Source organism: Martes martes (genome assembly GCF_963455335.1).
Source record: "Martes martes genome assembly, chromosome: 9".
Classification (NCBI taxonomy): Eukaryota; Metazoa; Chordata; class Mammalia; order Carnivora; family Mustelidae; genus Martes; species Martes martes.
The window spans coordinates 227,504-245,307 of NC_137896.1; the positions used below are offsets into that span (position 1 = coordinate 227,504).

At 54.3% G+C, this 17,804-nt stretch overlaps 1 protein-coding gene across 1 annotated transcript in view; it reads right to left on the reverse strand.

Moving 5' to 3' along the window:
* PRPF6 (pre-mRNA processing factor 6) overlaps window positions 1–17,804 on the reverse strand; it is a 39,287-nt gene that overhangs the window by 9,527 nt on the left and 11,956 nt on the right. The window contains exons 8-13 of the mRNA XM_080813163.1: window positions 17,376–17,532; window positions 16,393–16,555; window positions 11,874–11,992; window positions 10,249–10,467; window positions 3,903–4,025; window positions 168–289 (exon numbers count right to left, since the gene is read on the reverse strand). Coding sequence (XP_080669289.1) covers window positions 168–289; window positions 3,903–4,025; window positions 10,249–10,467; window positions 11,874–11,992; window positions 16,393–16,555; window positions 17,376–17,532 — 903 coding nt within the window. The remainder of the gene's footprint in view (window positions 1–167; window positions 290–3,902; window positions 4,026–10,248; window positions 10,468–11,873; window positions 11,993–16,392; window positions 16,556–17,375; window positions 17,533–17,804) is intronic.

Genomic DNA, 17,804 nt, shown 5'->3' on the forward strand with positions numbered 1-17,804 from the left:
GGCCGCAGAAGCCTCCACCCCTCACCGCAGAGAACTGGATCGCAAAGGGAGGCCCTCGCCCACCTGTGGGGACGTGAGGGTTACGTTCAGCTCTGCCCCAGCCGGGGTCAGAAGCTCCGTGCGCGCGGGGTGGAGGGCCCGCCCGCACCGGGGGCCCCACCACGTACCTGGTGCCGTGGTTCTTCTCGAAGTACGCAGCCCGCAGCCACACGCTCTTCTTGCTGGGGAACACCTGCAGGGCGTAGGCGTAGATGGCACGTGCGCACTCCAGAGCGTTGTGGGCCACGCACTAGGGCAGAGAGACAGGCATGAGAGCGGGCAGCCCAGCACAGGCGTCCGAGCAGGAGGCCCGACAAAATCTGCTCGAAGTCACGCAACAGGAGGACCAACGAGAGACCCGGCGGGAGAAGGACGCCCCGGGAGACCCGGTCCGGGAGAAGGACGCCCCGGGAGGACGGGCACAGCAAACACGCAGGGCCACCACGGGAGCCGCTGCGGGGGGACGGCAGCACCAGCCGCCAGCGAGGGAGGCCGGCTGTGTGACCACAGACCACACACACGGGCTCCTTCGCCAAAACGAGGTGTAGCACAGAGTTTCCATGATACAAGATACACTCCTTAGCAACTGGTAAAACACGGGCGAGCACAGAGACGAGAACAAGCGCCCACATACAGGAGTATGAGTGGCCGCGGGTTCCGGCTGCTTGCAAAGCCCCCTGGAGCCCCCGAGCCACACGCGGCCAGGAGGCTGGAAAGGCATCTCTGAGGAGAGGTGTATTTTTTTTTTAATATTTTGTTTATCTATTTGGGAGAGAGAACAAATGAGTGGGGTGGGGGGAACAGAGGGAGTGGGAGAAGCAGGCTCCCCGCAAGCAGGGAGCCCGATGTAGGACTTGATCACAGGACCCTGGGATCAGGACCTGAGCCAAACGCAGATGTCCGACTGAGCCCCCCAGGCGCCCCAGGACACCTGTATTTTAACACAATAAAAAACGCAGCTTGGGGCGCCTGGGGGGCTCAGTGAGTTAAGCATCTGCCTTCGGCTCAGATCCTAATAGTGAGCCCCACGTCGGGCTGCCTGGCTCAGTAGGAAGCCTGCTTCTCGCTCTCCCACTCCCCCTGCTTGTGTTCGCTCTCTCGCTGTGGCTCTGTCAAATAAGTAAGCAAAATCTTTTTTTAAAAAAACGCAGCTTAAAAAAGAACGAACCCATCCACTCAAACAGACCTACCATAAACACGTGTCACTCAAGAATGACTTTATTCCCTGGTGAGCATCAAGCAACACACGAACCAGGCACTATCTGTGGTGATCACATCTCTAGACGGTCACAACCCAGGGACACTCGCTGGGACAGGCTGACAGCGGGGGTCACGGAGCCTCACACAGGAGACAGGCCGGCACGCGGCTCTCCCACGCGCCGCACATGCAGAAGGCACCCTCGCACCGAAAGGGGTTTTTTATCTTGAGGTAAGCGAAAAGCCACTAGGAAGCACGTCAGAAACGCCGTTTTGCAACGGTGACCATCGGAATGGCACAGGCAGCCCCAGACAGGCAGCCCCCGAGGCCACCTCCCAGACGGACAGCCGCGTCCTCGCAGAGAGCCGCGAGTGGGCCTGCTGCTGCTCAAAGGCCGCCAGCGTGGAAACGGGTGTGGAGGCCTCAAAGGGCAGGGGCGCAGCGAAGACCTCCTTGTCCAGGCCGCGCTCCTCCTTGGCCACATGGACTCAATATGACTCGACCACAGAAACCAGGAAGGGCCCGTCTCGGGCATGTCCTGATCGGCAGCGTCTGGAAAAGTGAGGGTTAGACCCCACACAAACCGGTCTGTAGCCCTCCCTGGGGCTTCTGACCAAGATCCTGAGGGCAGTTCGCCCAGCCGCCAGGATCACGTGACAACCTGCCCAGGGTCTTGGGTGTGGGTGACCTGGGCCGGTCCCCGAGGGGCGGAGTACCAGGAAAACGCTCCGAGCTTCGAAGCACAGAGACTCCGCTCTCCCTCCGGAAGCCCGCGGCCCCTGACAGCTGTGCTTGCTCCGGGACCGGAGCAAGAGCCAACAAAGACAAGTCCGCAGCGGCTCGTGGGCTTCTGCTCTCACAGTCCGTCATCCGCAGGGCGATGCCCCCACCCCGGACTCCCCGGGCCTCCGATGCTGTCAAAGACAACACGGAAAATAAAAGGAAGTGGAGCGTTTAACGCCACACGCAGAATAAGAAGGAGCTTAACCACCAGGGACTGGGATTCTCTTGCGCAGTTCGGGGTTTTCCTCCAATACACAGACTGAACGTGTGTGTTAAGTGACTTTGTACTTTGTGTCTTGACTGTTCCATCGTGAGAAGCATTTAAAAATCACCGTTGGCCTGTGTCTTGCACTCTGCTAGAGAACCAAGAGTATATTCGCTGTGCACAAGGCCGTACGTCGGTCACAGGCCCCGGAAAAGGACGGCGCGGCCGGCCCCTGTGCTCGGGGTCAGGGCACGCACAGCCTTCGGGAGGCGGTTACGTGGGCTCCACACAGGGGAGGCCAGCAGGCGGGGCAAAGCCGCAGAACGGAGCCGGGATCCTTGGTCTCTGCTAACGTAAGGAAGCAAATACCCAGTGAATCAGGGACAGAGGAAAGCTCTTCCTGACTGTAGAATTCCAACTGATAAACACTAACACTACGTAGAACACACAGTACTTAGAAAAGCACCACTTGGCAGATACCACAGTAGTAACTAATACAGGACAAAAACCTCATTAACGGACCTACAAACTAGTAGGTCAAAGTTTGACAAGAAACAGGATGTTTAGTCTCAGAGTGTCTCCCCACAAAGCACTTATTAATTACAAAGGACAAGAAGAGCAACCTTCCAGGGGAGAAACCTGACAGACGCCACTCGAGCTGGCTGGCGCTGAAGGGGCACCTAACCTTCCAACACAGCCAGGAGGACCCCACGTCCCGCCTCAATCCCACAGTGCGGAAATGTCAGGGAGACCTGAATCAGGGGGACCCCAGGCGTCACTGGCCTGTCCTGACAAAAGCCAGCCTCGTGAGAAACAAAGGCAGACCTGAGCCCCCTGCAGGTATCGGGGCCGCGGAGGCCTGACGGAGTCCCCCTGGGCAGCTACCACGTCACAGCACAGCGGGGCCTTTCCTTCTGCTAACAGGACGCCCAGGAGGGTGATGGATGACATTTGGAGAAGTTCTGCAAACCACTTAATTGTACGGTATCCACATGATTTCGATTCTGCCAGCTATGCTGAGACTGTGTGAGAAAACGTCCTCTAACACACACTGAAGGACTTAGAGGAAAGGGGCCACGGCCTCTGCAGCGTGCTCTCACATACTCGGTGGGAGATGTGGGTGTGTGAGTGCGCCTGGAGAAGGCAGACGTGGCAAAGTGGTCAAATGTGGGGGAGTCTGCGTGAAGGGCATGTAAGAACTCTTTGTACAGTTTCACGACTTCCCTGTAAATCTAAAATTATTTCAAAGTAACAGGGTAAAAAATAAGGAGGGCCACAATTACGGCATGAAGTACCTAAAATGGGTATTGATTTTGACCTCCTGCTCTCTTCTCTGGAAGCCTGTTCTCAGGAAAGAATCTCAGAGCAGGCGAGAGTTCCGTATGCCAACTGTTCTCCGAACTGCGGTCTACGACAGAAGCCACGGGGCGGGGCACGGGCGGCTGCGAGAGCTCTGCGGGCTCCCGCTCCACGCCAGCTCTAGGCTCACGGCACAGCGTCTGCTCGCCCAGACCGCTGCACATCGGAGGTGTGCAAAGAGTGGCTCCCAGGCAAAGCCGGGTGAAGAGAAAACTCGATTCCTAAAACTGCAACTACATTCAAGAGTCGGCAGCTCAGAAACACTTTCAGCGGCCCAGCACCCCACACACGGACTCCGGGCCCGGGAGCCGGACTTACGCTGTCAGCATCTTCCATCCACGTGTGCTTCCGGTCTTCCTCCTCGATCCCAATGCCAATCACAGCACGCATGACGGCCTGGCAGGTGGCCACACTCCCAGCCTTGTCACACTCCTCGGCATCCTGAAAGAGGGACACTGGACTGTAGCCCAGAGCCGCAGGTGCCTGACAGGGGTGTGCTAGTCCTGCGGGCTGAGGACCCAGAGAGCCTCCTCAGTGCAGGCGGGCAGGGGCACGCACGAGGCTCCGACGCCTGCCGGACCTTGCCATAGCCCACCCACCTGGCTCTGCTCGGTCACTGTGTACCCACCCCTGCCACCCAGCAGATAAACGCCAGACAAATACCTGAGGACCTGCCAAAGCTGCCTCTATCTACTCAAACATTACGTGAACATCTACTGTGTACAAAGTACCGTAGTGGATGGCTCAGGGGCTAGCAGGTTCTTACACAGAAAAGAAACTTCCCAAGTAAGAGGAATCAAGACAAGTAACATTTGTGTCTGTTGGTCTGAACTCAGGATTCAAAATGGACAAAAGAAAGAAACAGTCTAATCAGAACAGATGGGGGTGTACACAGAAGGTAAGAGAGAAACCCAGAGGGAGGACCCACCACGAGGGCATCCCGTCAGGCAGGCAGGCGGGTGGCCCGAGGACTGGACTTCGGGAAGCAGGTCTCAGGACGTGCGGACAACACAGCCGTGGGTCTACGGCTGAGACGCAGAAATGTCACTGAAGCTTCTTGTATGTCAATCAGGGAAGGAACAAAACGCAATTGGGCAAGGGACACGAAACACACAGTTCTCCAGGAAACAAAACTATAAGTGACTTTTAAACATCAGAGAAGAAGCCGTTCTTATTTTTCTTTTTTCGTTTTAGATTTTATTTATTTATTTGACAGACAGAGATCACAAGTAGACAGAGAGGCAGGCAGAGAGAGAGAGGGGGAAGCAGGCTCCCCGCTGAGCAGAGAGCCCGATGTGGGGCTTGATCCCAGGACCCTGGGATCATGACCTGAGCCGAAGGCAGAGGCGTAACCCACTGAGACACCCAGGCGCCCCTGATCAATCTTATTTTTTTAAAAATTTTTTAAAGATTTTTATTTATTTATTTGAGAGAGAATGAGTGAGAGAGAGCATGAGAGAGGAGAAGGTCAGAGGGAGAAGCAGACTCCCCAAGGAGCCGGGAGCCCGATGCGGGACTCGATCCTGGAAGTCCAGGATCATGACCTGAGCCGAAGGCAGTCATTCAACCAACTGAGCCACCCAGGCGCCCAATCAATCTTATTTTAAAAGGACTGCCCCAGGGGCGCCTGGGTGACTCAGCTGGTTGGGTGACTGCCTTTGGCTCAGGTCATGATCCCAAGATCCTGGGATTGAGTCCCACATGGAGCTCCCTGCTCAGCGGGGACTCTGCCTCTCCCTCTGCCTCTGCCTCCCGCTCCTCTCCTTGTATGCTCGTGATCTCTCTCCCTCTCAAATAAATAAGATCTTTGGAAAAAATTAAAAAAGAAAAGGACTGCCCCGACTGTGGTGTGTAGCATCAGCAGGGATGGGCATCAGGAATCACTGCCACGGCCAGAGGAGGCTGTACCTGGCCGAGGATGGCCGCAGCCAGGTGACAAGCAGTAACTGGACCAGGTACTGCTCACCAAGGTGAGCTCGGCCGGGACTGGCAGAGTTTGTGGGCAAAGCAGGGGATGCATCCCAGACACCTCAGGCTGCGGTACTGTCCCATGTTCCAGGGGGATGCAGGGCAGCAGGGGAGTGATCTAGGACACGGGGAGCGCCCAGAGCACAGTCCCCATTTGGAGGTTCCTGGCGTGGAAGTTATGTTCCTGACAATGCGGGAAGATGAGATCACTACAGAAGCAAGCACAGAAAAGTCTCAAAAGGGGGCTGAGGGCCAAACTACCAAGAGATTTAGGTTATGAGAAGAGGAGGACAGCAGAGGCCGCGGAAGGAGAGGCACCTCAAGACAAAAGGAAAGCACACAGACAGCTCGGGGGCGCAGGCACGCTGGGCTGGACCCGCCGTGAAGGCTCCTGTCCGCAGCAGGGCGGTGGGCCCGGACTGGCTCCACAAACAACGGGAAATGGGAAGTAAGAAGGTGAGGGTTAATGCATTTAGCAGAGTTTGGCACACCATGGGTGCTCCGTAAACGGGGACTTGCTCAGGACATGAAACACCTGAGAGCCACATACTCGGCAGGACACCACACACTGAAGTAAGTTCTGACCTTAAGACGACTGAAGTAAAACCATCATACGTTCAGACGGACCCTTTTCATCCCATTTCAATATAAGCAAGTAAAAGCAAAACAGGAAATCTGAAGAAAGTTTAAAAAAATTCTAGCTCATGCTGCCTTTGTCTGCACTGGCAGTGTCCTAATGAAGGGTTTGTAGGAGGTTGGTCTGAGAGCCAGCAAGGGGAGAGGGGGGACAGCCACGGTCACCTCTTGCAATCGTCCGTCCTGATAACACAGACACACAGATGGCAGAAGAAATGGACGTGCTGTGGCCAAGCAAACGCGCCCCAGAAAGGGGGCTAGGACCGGGAACTGACAGGTGGGCATCTCTGGGAACACAGGACTCTCAGCTCTACCGTGTGCAACACAGTTCCCAGGGCTCAAGGGAGACCGAGAAGGCGCTCAGAGAGCTGGAGCGGCACACCCTGGCAGGGGCCCCATCAGCCTCCAAAAGCCCTCAGAGGACCGGAGAAACTCTGCTGACCCAGCTGGAATTCCCTGCTCCTGAGACAACCACAGCCCCAGACAATATCATGAAACGGGGGTCGTTGACACACCGGATATGGATAGCAAAGGGGTGTGAGGGCTGAGCCCCAGGAAGAGACCAGAGGAGCCCGCTGCTCCAGGGCACAGCCCAGAGACCTTCCGGGCCACGGGGCAGGGAGGGGAACCCAGGCAGGGCCAGTGGAGGAGGGAGAGCCGAGCCCCAAAAGCCCAAGGAGCAACCAGTACACAGGACGAAGCACCAGAGAGGAGACGTGCGACACAGGGGAGAACTCTGGCGCGGGGCTCTGCAGAGGGCCACCTGGGAGTGTTCACGGAGCACCAAACACAGCACGAGTGTTTGGAAAGAACCCCAAAGGATCAGAGCAACCCTCGGAGATCACACGGAACCAGGAACAGTGCCTGTTTCCACCAGCCAGACCAGAAACCCCCAAGAGAAACAGGTCACTGGGCAGAGTGCACAGAGAGTGCACAGACCTCCACTGGCCGACGAGCCCTGACTGCCCCAAACCCACTCCTGCTGGGCTCAACCCAGCAAAGCACCGAAGCAAGAGCCGAAGGGTCAAAGGTCCGGAAACACAGCCGCACTCCAACAGAGGAGTCTAGGGCATTTGCAGGGTGCCAAGATGCCTAGCACCCAACAAGGGAAAATTCACCATGTCTGGCAACAAATCAAAGATTACCAGTCACGCAAAGACAGGAAAACGCAACTTGTAATGAAAGGAAACGTATCCAACAGAATCAATCCCAACCTGACAAAGGCATCAAGAGTCAGGAGACAAGGGCACTAAAACAGCTGCAATCACTGCATTTCGTGTGTTCAAAATATCAAGCAGAGGCAGCAAAAAATCTAACATTTCATGTTAAAAATGAGAAACAGGTTTTTTAAAAGATTTGTTATTTTTAGGAAGAGAGAACATGAGAGAGAGAGCACAAGTGGGAGGAGGGGCGGAGGACAGAGAAAATCAAGCAGGCTCGGCGCCGAGCATGGAGCCCGAGGTGGGGCTCGATCCCAGGACCCTGAGATCATGGCCTGAGCTGAAACCAAGAGCTGGACACTCAGATGACTGAGCCACCCAAGCGCCTTGTGAGAGACATTTTTAAAAGACCAAAATTAGGGGCGCCTGGGTGGCTCAGTGGATTAAAGCCTCTGCCTTCGGCTCAGGTCATGATCCCAGGGTCCTGGGATCGAGCCCCGCATCGGGCTCTCTGTTCAGCAGGGAGCCAGCTTCCTCCCTTCTCTCTCTCTGCCTGCCTTTCTGCCTACTTGTGTTCTGTCTGTCAAATAAATAAATAAAATCTTTAAAAAAAAATAAAAATAAAAAATAAAAGACCAAAATTAAATTCCTAAAAATGAAAAAGACAAAATCTGAGGTGGAAAACCCCCTAGACGAGATGAACAGCAGCTCAGACTTTGAGGACAAACCCACAGAAGTGATCCAAAATAAAATGGTGAGGAAAAAGAATTAGTCTTTAGAAAATGACCAGAGCATCAATGAGCTACAGAACTAACACGATATTCAACTGGAGAACCCAGATACTTCCTCCTAAGATCAGGAAGGAGACAAAGATGCTGGCTCTCCCCACTTGTAGTCAACACTTCACCAGAGGTTCTAACCCAAGACAATTAGACAAGAAACAAAAGGGCATTCAGAATCACAGCAGGGGCGGGGGGCGCGGAGAAGTAAGATGATATAGGCAAATGGCATGATCTCGTATACAGAAAATCCTTAGAGAATCCATGAAATCTATTATGATTTAAATTTCATCAAGGTTATATAATATAAGCTCAATATTCAGAAAGAGACTGTATTTCCACACACCAACAATGATCTACCTAAAAATGATATTAAAATTCCACTTACAGGGGCGCCTGGGTGGCTCAGTGGGTTAAGCCTCTGCCTTCGGCTTGGGTCGTGATCCCGGGGTCCTGGGATCAAGCCCCGCATGGGCCCTCTGCTCGGTGAGGAGCCTGTTTCCTCCTCTCTCTCTGCCTGCCTCTCTGCCTACTTGGGATCTCTCTCTGTCAAATAAACAAAATCTTAAAGAACAAAAAAAGATTTTATTTATTTATTTGACAAAGAGGGAACACAAGCCAGGTGCGGAAGGCAGGGGGAGAAGCAGGTTTCCCGCTGAGCAGGGAGCCCGATGCAGGGCTCGAGCCCAGGACCCCAAGATCATGACCTAAGCCGAAGGCAGACGCTTCACCGACTAAGCCACCCAGGTGCCCCAAAGATGAGGGAGTTCTTCTGGGAAATAACAGAGAAGAGAAGACAGCAGAGCTGTATCTTTGAAGTACTCCAAAAAAAGGAATGTCAACCTAAATTCTATACCCAGGGAAAATATCTTTCAAAAACAAAGATGAGCTCGTAAGAGCTGGAAGAATCTACCATCAGACCTGCAGTGCAAGAAACACCAGTCTCTCAGGAGAAGGAAGAAGACACTGGCTAGACAGGTGGGTCTGCACAAAGGGATGAGGCATCAAAACTGTAACCATGGGGCGCCTGGGTGGCTCAGTGGGTTGAGCCTCTGCCTTCGGCTCAGGTCACGATCTCAGGGTCCTGGGATCGGGTCCCACATCGGGCTCTCTGCTCAGCGGGGAGCCTGCTTCCCCCTCTCTCTCTGCCTGCCTCTCTGCCTACTTGGGATCTCTCTCTGTCAAATAAATAAATAAAATCTTTAAAAAAAAAAAAAAAACTGTAACCGTGTGTAACCACATGTAACCACGGGTAACCACACATAACCACGTGGCTAAAAACACCGAACAAATCAAGGGACTAAATATCAATGATTAAATTTTAGAGGAACATGCAAGGCCTTGCATTCAGGATAAAAAAAAAATGCCTAAACACAGAAAGGGGCCATGTGGCTTAATATCCATGCGAGAAAGAGTTAATAGGAGGGGCTCTGATCCAGAGGGACCCCAGGAATAGGGTAGCACCACTTGAGGCCCTCCTGGCCACACTGGGAACAGTTCAGCTTGGGGGCTGTTCCGAGAATGGTAATCAGACGTGTGGCAACAGCAGCAGAAGCAGGGAGCAGGAGGCCTGAGACCATCTTCCCAGGGCCAAGGGGCAGTAGGCGAAGCAAGAGCCTTGCTCTGTAGGGCCCTTCATGGTGGAAGGGAGCAGATCACTGGGAAGGAGCACTTTGCCCTCGGCTGACTATACTTCAGGCAGGGCCCCCCCAGGAGATGGGGGGCCCAGGCCCAGAGAGCTCACATGGTGGAAGTGGAAGGTAGGAGAGGTCGCCTGTCCTGGAGGCTGGATCAGGAGATCTTCAGACACCGCACTAGCCACGGGCCTATCATTCTCCTTACATCGTATTATTTCTACTTGCAAAGTGGTACTACTCCCCAGTGCCCATACACAGAAAATTCCTTAGAGCATCCAACCCCAAGACGTAATCAACGTGCCAACTCTACCAAAACCTAGGTCATGATCACATAAGGGAAAAGCCACACATGCCTGCTTCCCCAGCATGCAAACCCTCAGGTACCATCCAACAGCCCCTACCCTAGCAGAGACCCCAACGTGCACTTTTAAAGCAGACACCAGGACACCTGCCCGCCGTGGGGCCCCCTACCTGCGGACCTCACCTGGATCCACTGCTCACGGTTGATCTCCACGCCGTTGGCCCGAAGAGAGGTGATGGCTCGGTCAATGATCTTCTCTACCATCTGCGTGTTCCCGTTGGCTTCCTCCAGCTTGGCAGCCGTGATCCAGATGTGGCGGTCTGTAGGGATGTTCTCACGGGCCTTATTCAAGACCTTGCGGGCATTCTCATAGGTCTCTAGCCTTGCCAGAGCAAGCCAGAGCTGTACGGAGAGAACACCAGCAAATGAGAGGACAGGACTTGGCGCAACCTGCCAGGTCAAATGGTGAGTCAACCTTACTGGCCCACAGCACTTCCACAAAATTCTTCCTTCCGTCCCTTTCTTTTAGATCTTACTTGAGAGCAGCAAGAAAGAAAGTGGGGCGGGACGGGCAGAAGGAGAAGGGAAAAACCTCAAGCAGACTCCACGCCGAGCACAGAGCCCAACGTGGGGCTCGATCTCATGACCCTGAAATCATGACCTGAGCTGAAACCAAGAGTCGGACGGTTAACCGACTGAACCACCCAGGTGCCCCTTTCTAACAGCTCTCGTGGATCCCTTAAACAGAATCCACAAATGTGTACGACATTTTCACTGCTCTGGTAACTGTTCAGTTACGTTTCTGACTTAGTGACTCTCTGGTGAACATGAGACGTTGACAGATTCTCAGTCACACGTTTCAAACACCAGTTAGTTACTTGTACACAGCGTATCAGACCCATTCCAGGCGCTGGACAGAGCATGAGCAGGACGCGACTGCTGACTTCACAAAGGACACACGGGTACTCAGCTTTCTGGGGCTGAACACCCCAGCTGTTGATTCTGCAACATCTCATCACCAAAAATGTGTATGGGCTCTATTTACTTTTACATAAATAAAGATTAATTTTGCTTGGAGAATTTCACAATACCTCTGAGGATAATTAAGGACATAATGGATATCATAAAACCAAGACTAAAAATCACTGCACAGAATGTCGTGAACCTGAATGTTTGAAACTAAAGAAATCCAAACAGGGGTGCCTGGGTGGCTCAGTGGGTTAAGCCTCTGCCTTCGGCTCAGGTCATGATCTCAGGGTCCTGGGATCGAGCCCCGCATCGGGCTCTCTGCTCAGCGGGGAGCCTGCTTCCCCCTCTCTCTGCCTGCCTCTCTGCCTACTTGTGGTGTGTGTCTCTCTCTCTCTTTGTCTCTGTCAAATAAATAAACAAAATCTTAAAAATAAATAAATAAAATTTAAAAATTAAAAAAAAAAAAGAAATCCAACCAGCTTTGAGACAACGAGCCAAGCTCATACTGGGCTGAGAGAAAGATCGATCGGTATTTCCTATCAGCCTCCACTGTTCAGGTCCCATTTACAAACTCTGAGCTGATGGGGGACTGGCCCTTGAAAAAGACCGCCCCGCAGAGAGAGCTCTGGAGTGGCCAGAGATAGGCTAAGCTTCCATTTTGCACGTCCACCAGAAGCGTGACGGGCCGCAGCCAGCGGTCACTGTGCTGGGTGGCTGTGTTACCCGGTGGCCTCCTGTGACTTCCCGCTGCCTCACGGGCCCAGAAGTCACAGTTCGGTGCTCCGCTGATGCCACTGTGGACGCCGCACTCGGACTCGGGCAGTGCCCAGCAGACTCACCTCCACGCTGGTGGGGCAGCACTCCACAGCTCGACTGAGCATGATTCTAGCGTCTTCAGGCTCCTCGAGCTCAACGGCCGCCTTCCACAAGCGGACGGAGTTTGGAACATGTTCAAGGGCTGGGAAAGGTCAGACAAGAAACCAGGTCACAGAAAAGCAGAAGCAGAAGCAGGACGCTCATGTCCCAGAGGACACTCCGGCCAGCAGGGTCAGAAGACCCCTTCCTTGGCACCGGTCCAGGTTGTCCACCTGCCCTTTATACGGGTCCCCTCACATCTGGGGCAGACACAACCAAGACCAAGGCGGAACACCCTGAATCGTAAGCAAGGTGGAGGCACAGCAGACAACAGGAGGTGACACAGGGGCTGTGCAATGTCTCTGCTCCCACTCAGGCCTGGAACTCAACGTCACAAAACAAAGCGACGCAACCACAAGAAGGCAACCCCCTTTGCGTGAAGGGCCAGGCAGGTTGTGTGTGTGTGTGTGTGTGTGTGTGTAGAAATCACAGGAAAAGAAAACAGAAGTGGCCCTGGGATATGCATCTCTCCAGGGTGGTGTGCATCGGAGGGCTGGCTGGGCACAAGCTCCTTCCTGGCCCCCGAGGCACACTGTGCGGTGACATCATGCTGACGGCAGCCAAGCCTCATGGGCTCTGCGGCAGGTGGACTCCCTTGGTGGCCCAGAGGCAGCCAGCACATGGAGGGACATCAGGGAAGGGGGACAGACATCCAGAAAAGCTACCACTTTCTGCAGTCCAGAAACTTCCAAACCTTTGTTTAAGCAAGAGCCCTTTCTTCACAAACAATTCACCAAAAAGCCCCAAAGAGGCAGATAAACACAGAGCTCTGCAACGTGAGTATTAGGGGAGAGCAAGGCCAGGCCCCCTAGTGCGCCCCTGGCGGGGGTGGGCTGACAGAGAACAGCCCAGCTTGGGTCACCGTCAGGAGGCCAGGGCACCTCTAAGGCAGATCCCAAAGGACTCCTGTTCCTCAGAAGCGCAAGGGCCAAGCATGTGGGAAACAGACCTAAGATTTAATAATGCAGAGCCTGTAGACCCACAAAGTTTCTCTCACGAAATGAGGGACAGAACAGGGCCTCTGAGGACACCTGGTTGAAGCCAGGATGTGATACGCCAAGCCCCCCTCTCCGGCGGCAGCAGCTGGCGGGCCTCTGGGCACACACGGCCCCCACCCGCGCCACGGGGTTGTGCACACGGAGCAGGATCACGAGGGCCACTCGGGGTTCACAGACTCCCTCCCAAGGGTGACCCGATGATGCCGCTGAGCCCCCTGCTGAGCCAAGTCCCTGCCCAGAGAATCGTTCCCTAGTTAGTCCCCGGCCTAGGCTGATATCCTGGACCCACTCCACCTGGAGGGGCAGAGCCCAGCTCTTCCTGGTGGCGCCTTCCCTGCCTACAGACCTCAGCCAGCACCACACCCCCGTCACGTGTTCAAGAAACTTTCCTCACACAAAGACGTGCAGCAAAGGGTTCCGGCCGTGGGAGTGCCTGGCCTTACACAGCCCCATCATTTGGAGCCAAGGCCTAGCAGAACAGCAGGACAGCGCTGAGCAGTCAGAACATGCTGGGAGAAATACCCTGGAGCAACGGGCCTCCACCGTACAGGACGCAAAACCAAACCAAACCAAACCAAAACCCTACAGTGGTGGTTCACACAGGTCCGGGAAAAAGCAGTGACACCCAAGCACTCCCCAGGCCACACAGCAGAACCCAGTGGGAGAGCTGGTTCCCGCCTCAATACCTATGAGCTCTGCTGTCAGGAGGCCTCCTCCTGACGGAGGATGCGCCTCCCGTGGCGCAGAGCCCCGGCGTTGCCACACTGAACGCCCAGGCAGGCGCCCACCTCTCCGTCTTCTGACGCCAGTGCACCGGCCCTGGCTGGAGAGCGGGGCCCGGACTCCCACGGTGAGACTGAGCTACCACGGTGTCCTGGGGGACGAGAGTCCAGAGCGTCCCAAGCACTGGCTCCAGATTCGCACTCCTAAGGGTTAGTTCATGCGGTGCAGCAGCCCGAGAAAGCAAGAGCACTGAGGACGGAGCCCGTGCAGGAACAACAGTCTGAGCCCCTGGTCCACGGAAAGAGCCCTGACCAGGTCGCGGCTAGCAGAGGGCGCTAACCTCCAGCCCAGGAACGGCCAGAGAAACGAAGGCTCAGGACTGCCCATGTCCTGCTGCTTCTGCAGACGCACGTTCACGACTCCGCCTCTACCCTCCTTCTGCCTGAACACGGGGTTATCAGTGGAAGTGAACTCCGTAATTCAGCCTCCAGGGTACAGAACGTGCCCGTGGGACTGAACTTAGAGAGTCACTAACTTCACCCAGAGATGGGTATGACACCAAGGAACCTGTGTGTCCACTTTTTGGGAAACAGTGGGAACTCCTGTGCTGGCGACCCACGAGCAATCCCGGGCACTGAAGGTAAAGCCAAGTGCTGCCAGCCGACCCAGTGCCGACCCAGCGCCAAGCCAGCGCCAACCCAGGGTCTTTTGGGAGGCAGCTACCGTGTTGAAGGCTACCTGGACAGGCCACATGCACTGGTGCGGAAGGGGCAGCTCAGATGGGAAAGACCAGTCTGAACTAGATCTACCTGCCAGCAGAGGAGGGGCTTAGCCACGACCTCCAGCTCCCCCACCCCCACCCTGGCAGGGAGGACACTCAGGCACTGTGTGCTCACGGTGACCCAACACCGATAGCCGCTGGAGGCTGCTGCGCTTTGCACACCACAATATAGGGTTTGGGGGTAAAATACCCTCACTTTTATAGGACTGTATTAATTACAGAGTAACATAGAGCTTCATGCCTTGTTGTGGTGAGCTGAACTGACAAGAAGCAGCCAATGGCCCAGCCACAGGCCCATGTGTGCCATTACAGATAAGGACACCGCAGCTCAGAGGTCAGGTATCATGCTCAAGGTCACTCGCCCTCTTCATGTATCAAACTAGCATCCCAAGCTCAAGTTCTCCCAACAAAGGACTAAGATGTCAGCAGCACCCAACTGAGACCCAGAGCTCACATGCCAGCGACGAAGGGCTGGCAGGACGTCCTAAGTCACTGCTGGAAGTAGCTGTTTTCACTGAGAACTAAGTGAAGCACTAAATAAGGCAGCACCTGGCTTAGCCCCGGGCACCTGAAAAAAGAATGCTGTTTCTGGAAGTACTCTAAGGACCGGGGGGGCAAGGACAGAGGCTGGCTTGGGGACTCAGGGTTCTTTCCACCTCAGCACAGCTCTGAGGGAAACAGAGCCAGGACAGCCACTGCCCCAGAGATCTGGGACGTCCTGGAAAAGTCATCACTCAACATTGCCCGCAGCCCCCCTCCGAGCCCACTCCCCTCTCCAAATCTGAAGCCAGCTGGAAATGAACCCAGGTAATCTGGTGGTGAAAAAGGCGTGGCCACAAAGACATTCTGACCATTCATCATGAGACCGTGGCAGGCGAGACTCAGGAGAGCTTTCCTAAATAAATAATGCTAATTACCCAGAGCTTAATGTGTTTGTCATTAAAGAACTATTTTTCTGGCTGAAAAAAGAGAAGTTGATTTCTTTTTTTTTTAATTCAATTTTTATTTTTTTTTAAAGATTTTATTTATTTATTTGACAGAGAGAGATCACAAGTAGGCAGAGAGGCAGGCAGAGAGAGAGGGGGAAGCAGCCTCCCCGCTGAGCAGAGAGCCCGATGCGGGGCTCGATCCCAGGACCCTGGGATCATGACCTGAGCCGAAGGCAGAGGCTTAACCCACTGAGCCACCCAGGCGCCCCTGATTTCGTTTCTTTTTAAGATTTTATTAATTTATCTACTCGAGAGAGAGAGAAGGGGGGGACAGAGGAAACGAACGGAGGGGAAGGAGAGGGAGAACGAATCTGAGGCAGACGCCCCACGCAAGGCTGGGCTGGACCCCATGATCACGAGATCATGACCCGAGTCAAAACCACAAGTTGGATGCCCAACTGACTGAGCCATCCAGGTGCCCCAAGATAAGATGATTTCTATAAACCAAGACAGTGCTAACTTTCTGTTCCTGGCCTCGTTTTAAGAAACTGGCTCTGAGTATTTAATGGGTCATAGGGCTGCAATCAGGAAACCAGACGCAAGAGAGAAACACACACTTGAATGAATGCACACAAGCACACACGGTCAGGGTCACACGCGAGGGGGACTCCACCTGGCCTCTGTCAAACAAAGAAACCGGGTGTGATAACACTGCATGGCCTGATGTCATACCTCTCTAATGTTTTACTCAAACACACAACTTACAAATGAGAGCTGGAGCCCTCACTGGAAACTGCCCTCAATCCCACACAATGTACCTTATCTGACCCACACCCCAAGTTCAAGCAGAATACGCCATCTGCACAGGTTTCCTCCTCATCAACCTTCTAACCCCCACTTGCTCTAGAACGAACTCGAGAGCAGCATCTCCTATACGGTCCTGGGGACTCTATGTCTGGGGACCACAGCCCCAGAGGCACCTGCTGGTGACGCCGTCCCCACAGAGGCTCACCTTTCCGAAGAACCCGCTTCTTGGCACGAATGTCCGTTTCCAGCTCTGCTGCTCTGATGTAGATCCTAACAGACTGTGGGAGGTGACGGACAGCTTGGGCCACCACAGCTTTGGCTGTGTCCCCGGGCTGCAACCTGGCTGCCTCCAGCCAGACATCTTCACTCTGTGGGGCAAAACAAAGGAACAGGAAGTAGAGGCGCAGGCTGGAGGCTGAGACAGAGCCTCAGGGACGGGCCGGGCTCATCAGACCATGGTCCCAAGTTTACAATCACACCAAAGTCCGTCAGCTCGGCCTCAAGTACACCTGCACCAGAGACCCCGGTAATGTCACTACTTGGCAACGCAGCTACAGCACCTCCGTGTCCCCAAGTCGGGGAGACACACAACAGCACCATGAGAGAAGCACACAGACTGTCCTTCAGGGCGACAGGTCAACCAATGACAAAACGGAAACCTATCAGCACGTGGCTGTGCGATGGCCTGGGAAGTCCTCATTGAGGCCTGATGTCCTGGCCCAAGTATTCGGAGAGGGTATCTTCCATTGCCAAGGGCACCCCAGGCCGCACAACAGAGAGGGACCTTTAGAGGTTATCAGAGCACTTTTCAAAGCTTGTCTAGTCACTCTACCTCCCAAAAAAGTGCTGGAAGAGTCTCCTAAGACTTACATTAATCTTCACGTTTCTTACATTAGGTGGGCCGGAAAAGCTGACCAATTTAGCTTCTTGTTAAGGTTATCCTGGCATTAAACTAATCATAGGTGGGCCTTCACTCTAAGTGAAAATAAGCAGGAAAAGCCTTTCCCCACTTTTTCCCCTTTCCTCTTGACTGTCCTACTGTCTGCAGTTCCAACAGCAAAAGGCAGGCAGGTGAGTCTACCTTAAGTTCACATCCCCCGGGTGTCCCACCTACTACAGCCACCCAGGGTCCCTTGAGGGGCTGGCACCGTGCAGCCTTCCAGGAAAATGCCCTAACTCAGGCCTTACCTTGGGGCACATCTCTGTCCCCTTCATGATGAGGTTTCGCGCTACCTGCAGCTTCCCAGTGACCTCTTCCAGGCGGGCTGACGCAATCCAGGCTGGTGGGTGATGAGGGTTCGTCTCCCGAACAGACTTGAGGAGCAGCCGTGCCTTCTTGATGTCACTGCGAGGGCGAGAAAGCAGACAGGGTCAGCCGCCACACTGTCGAGGACGTGCCCATCCCCAGAACGCAGGCACCAACGTAGCAATTGTCAAATCTGATGTCGAAGTGATAGAAGTAGCAGTGGAGGACACGGTTAGCAAGGTGCTTTCTAGCTCAGCATGCACATGGATTTGTACTATCACTCATAACACAGTCAGTGCCCACAACGCACACAGAGGTAAGTGCAGGATAAACCTATTTCACTATGCATTTCTTAGAATACCCCCATCCCA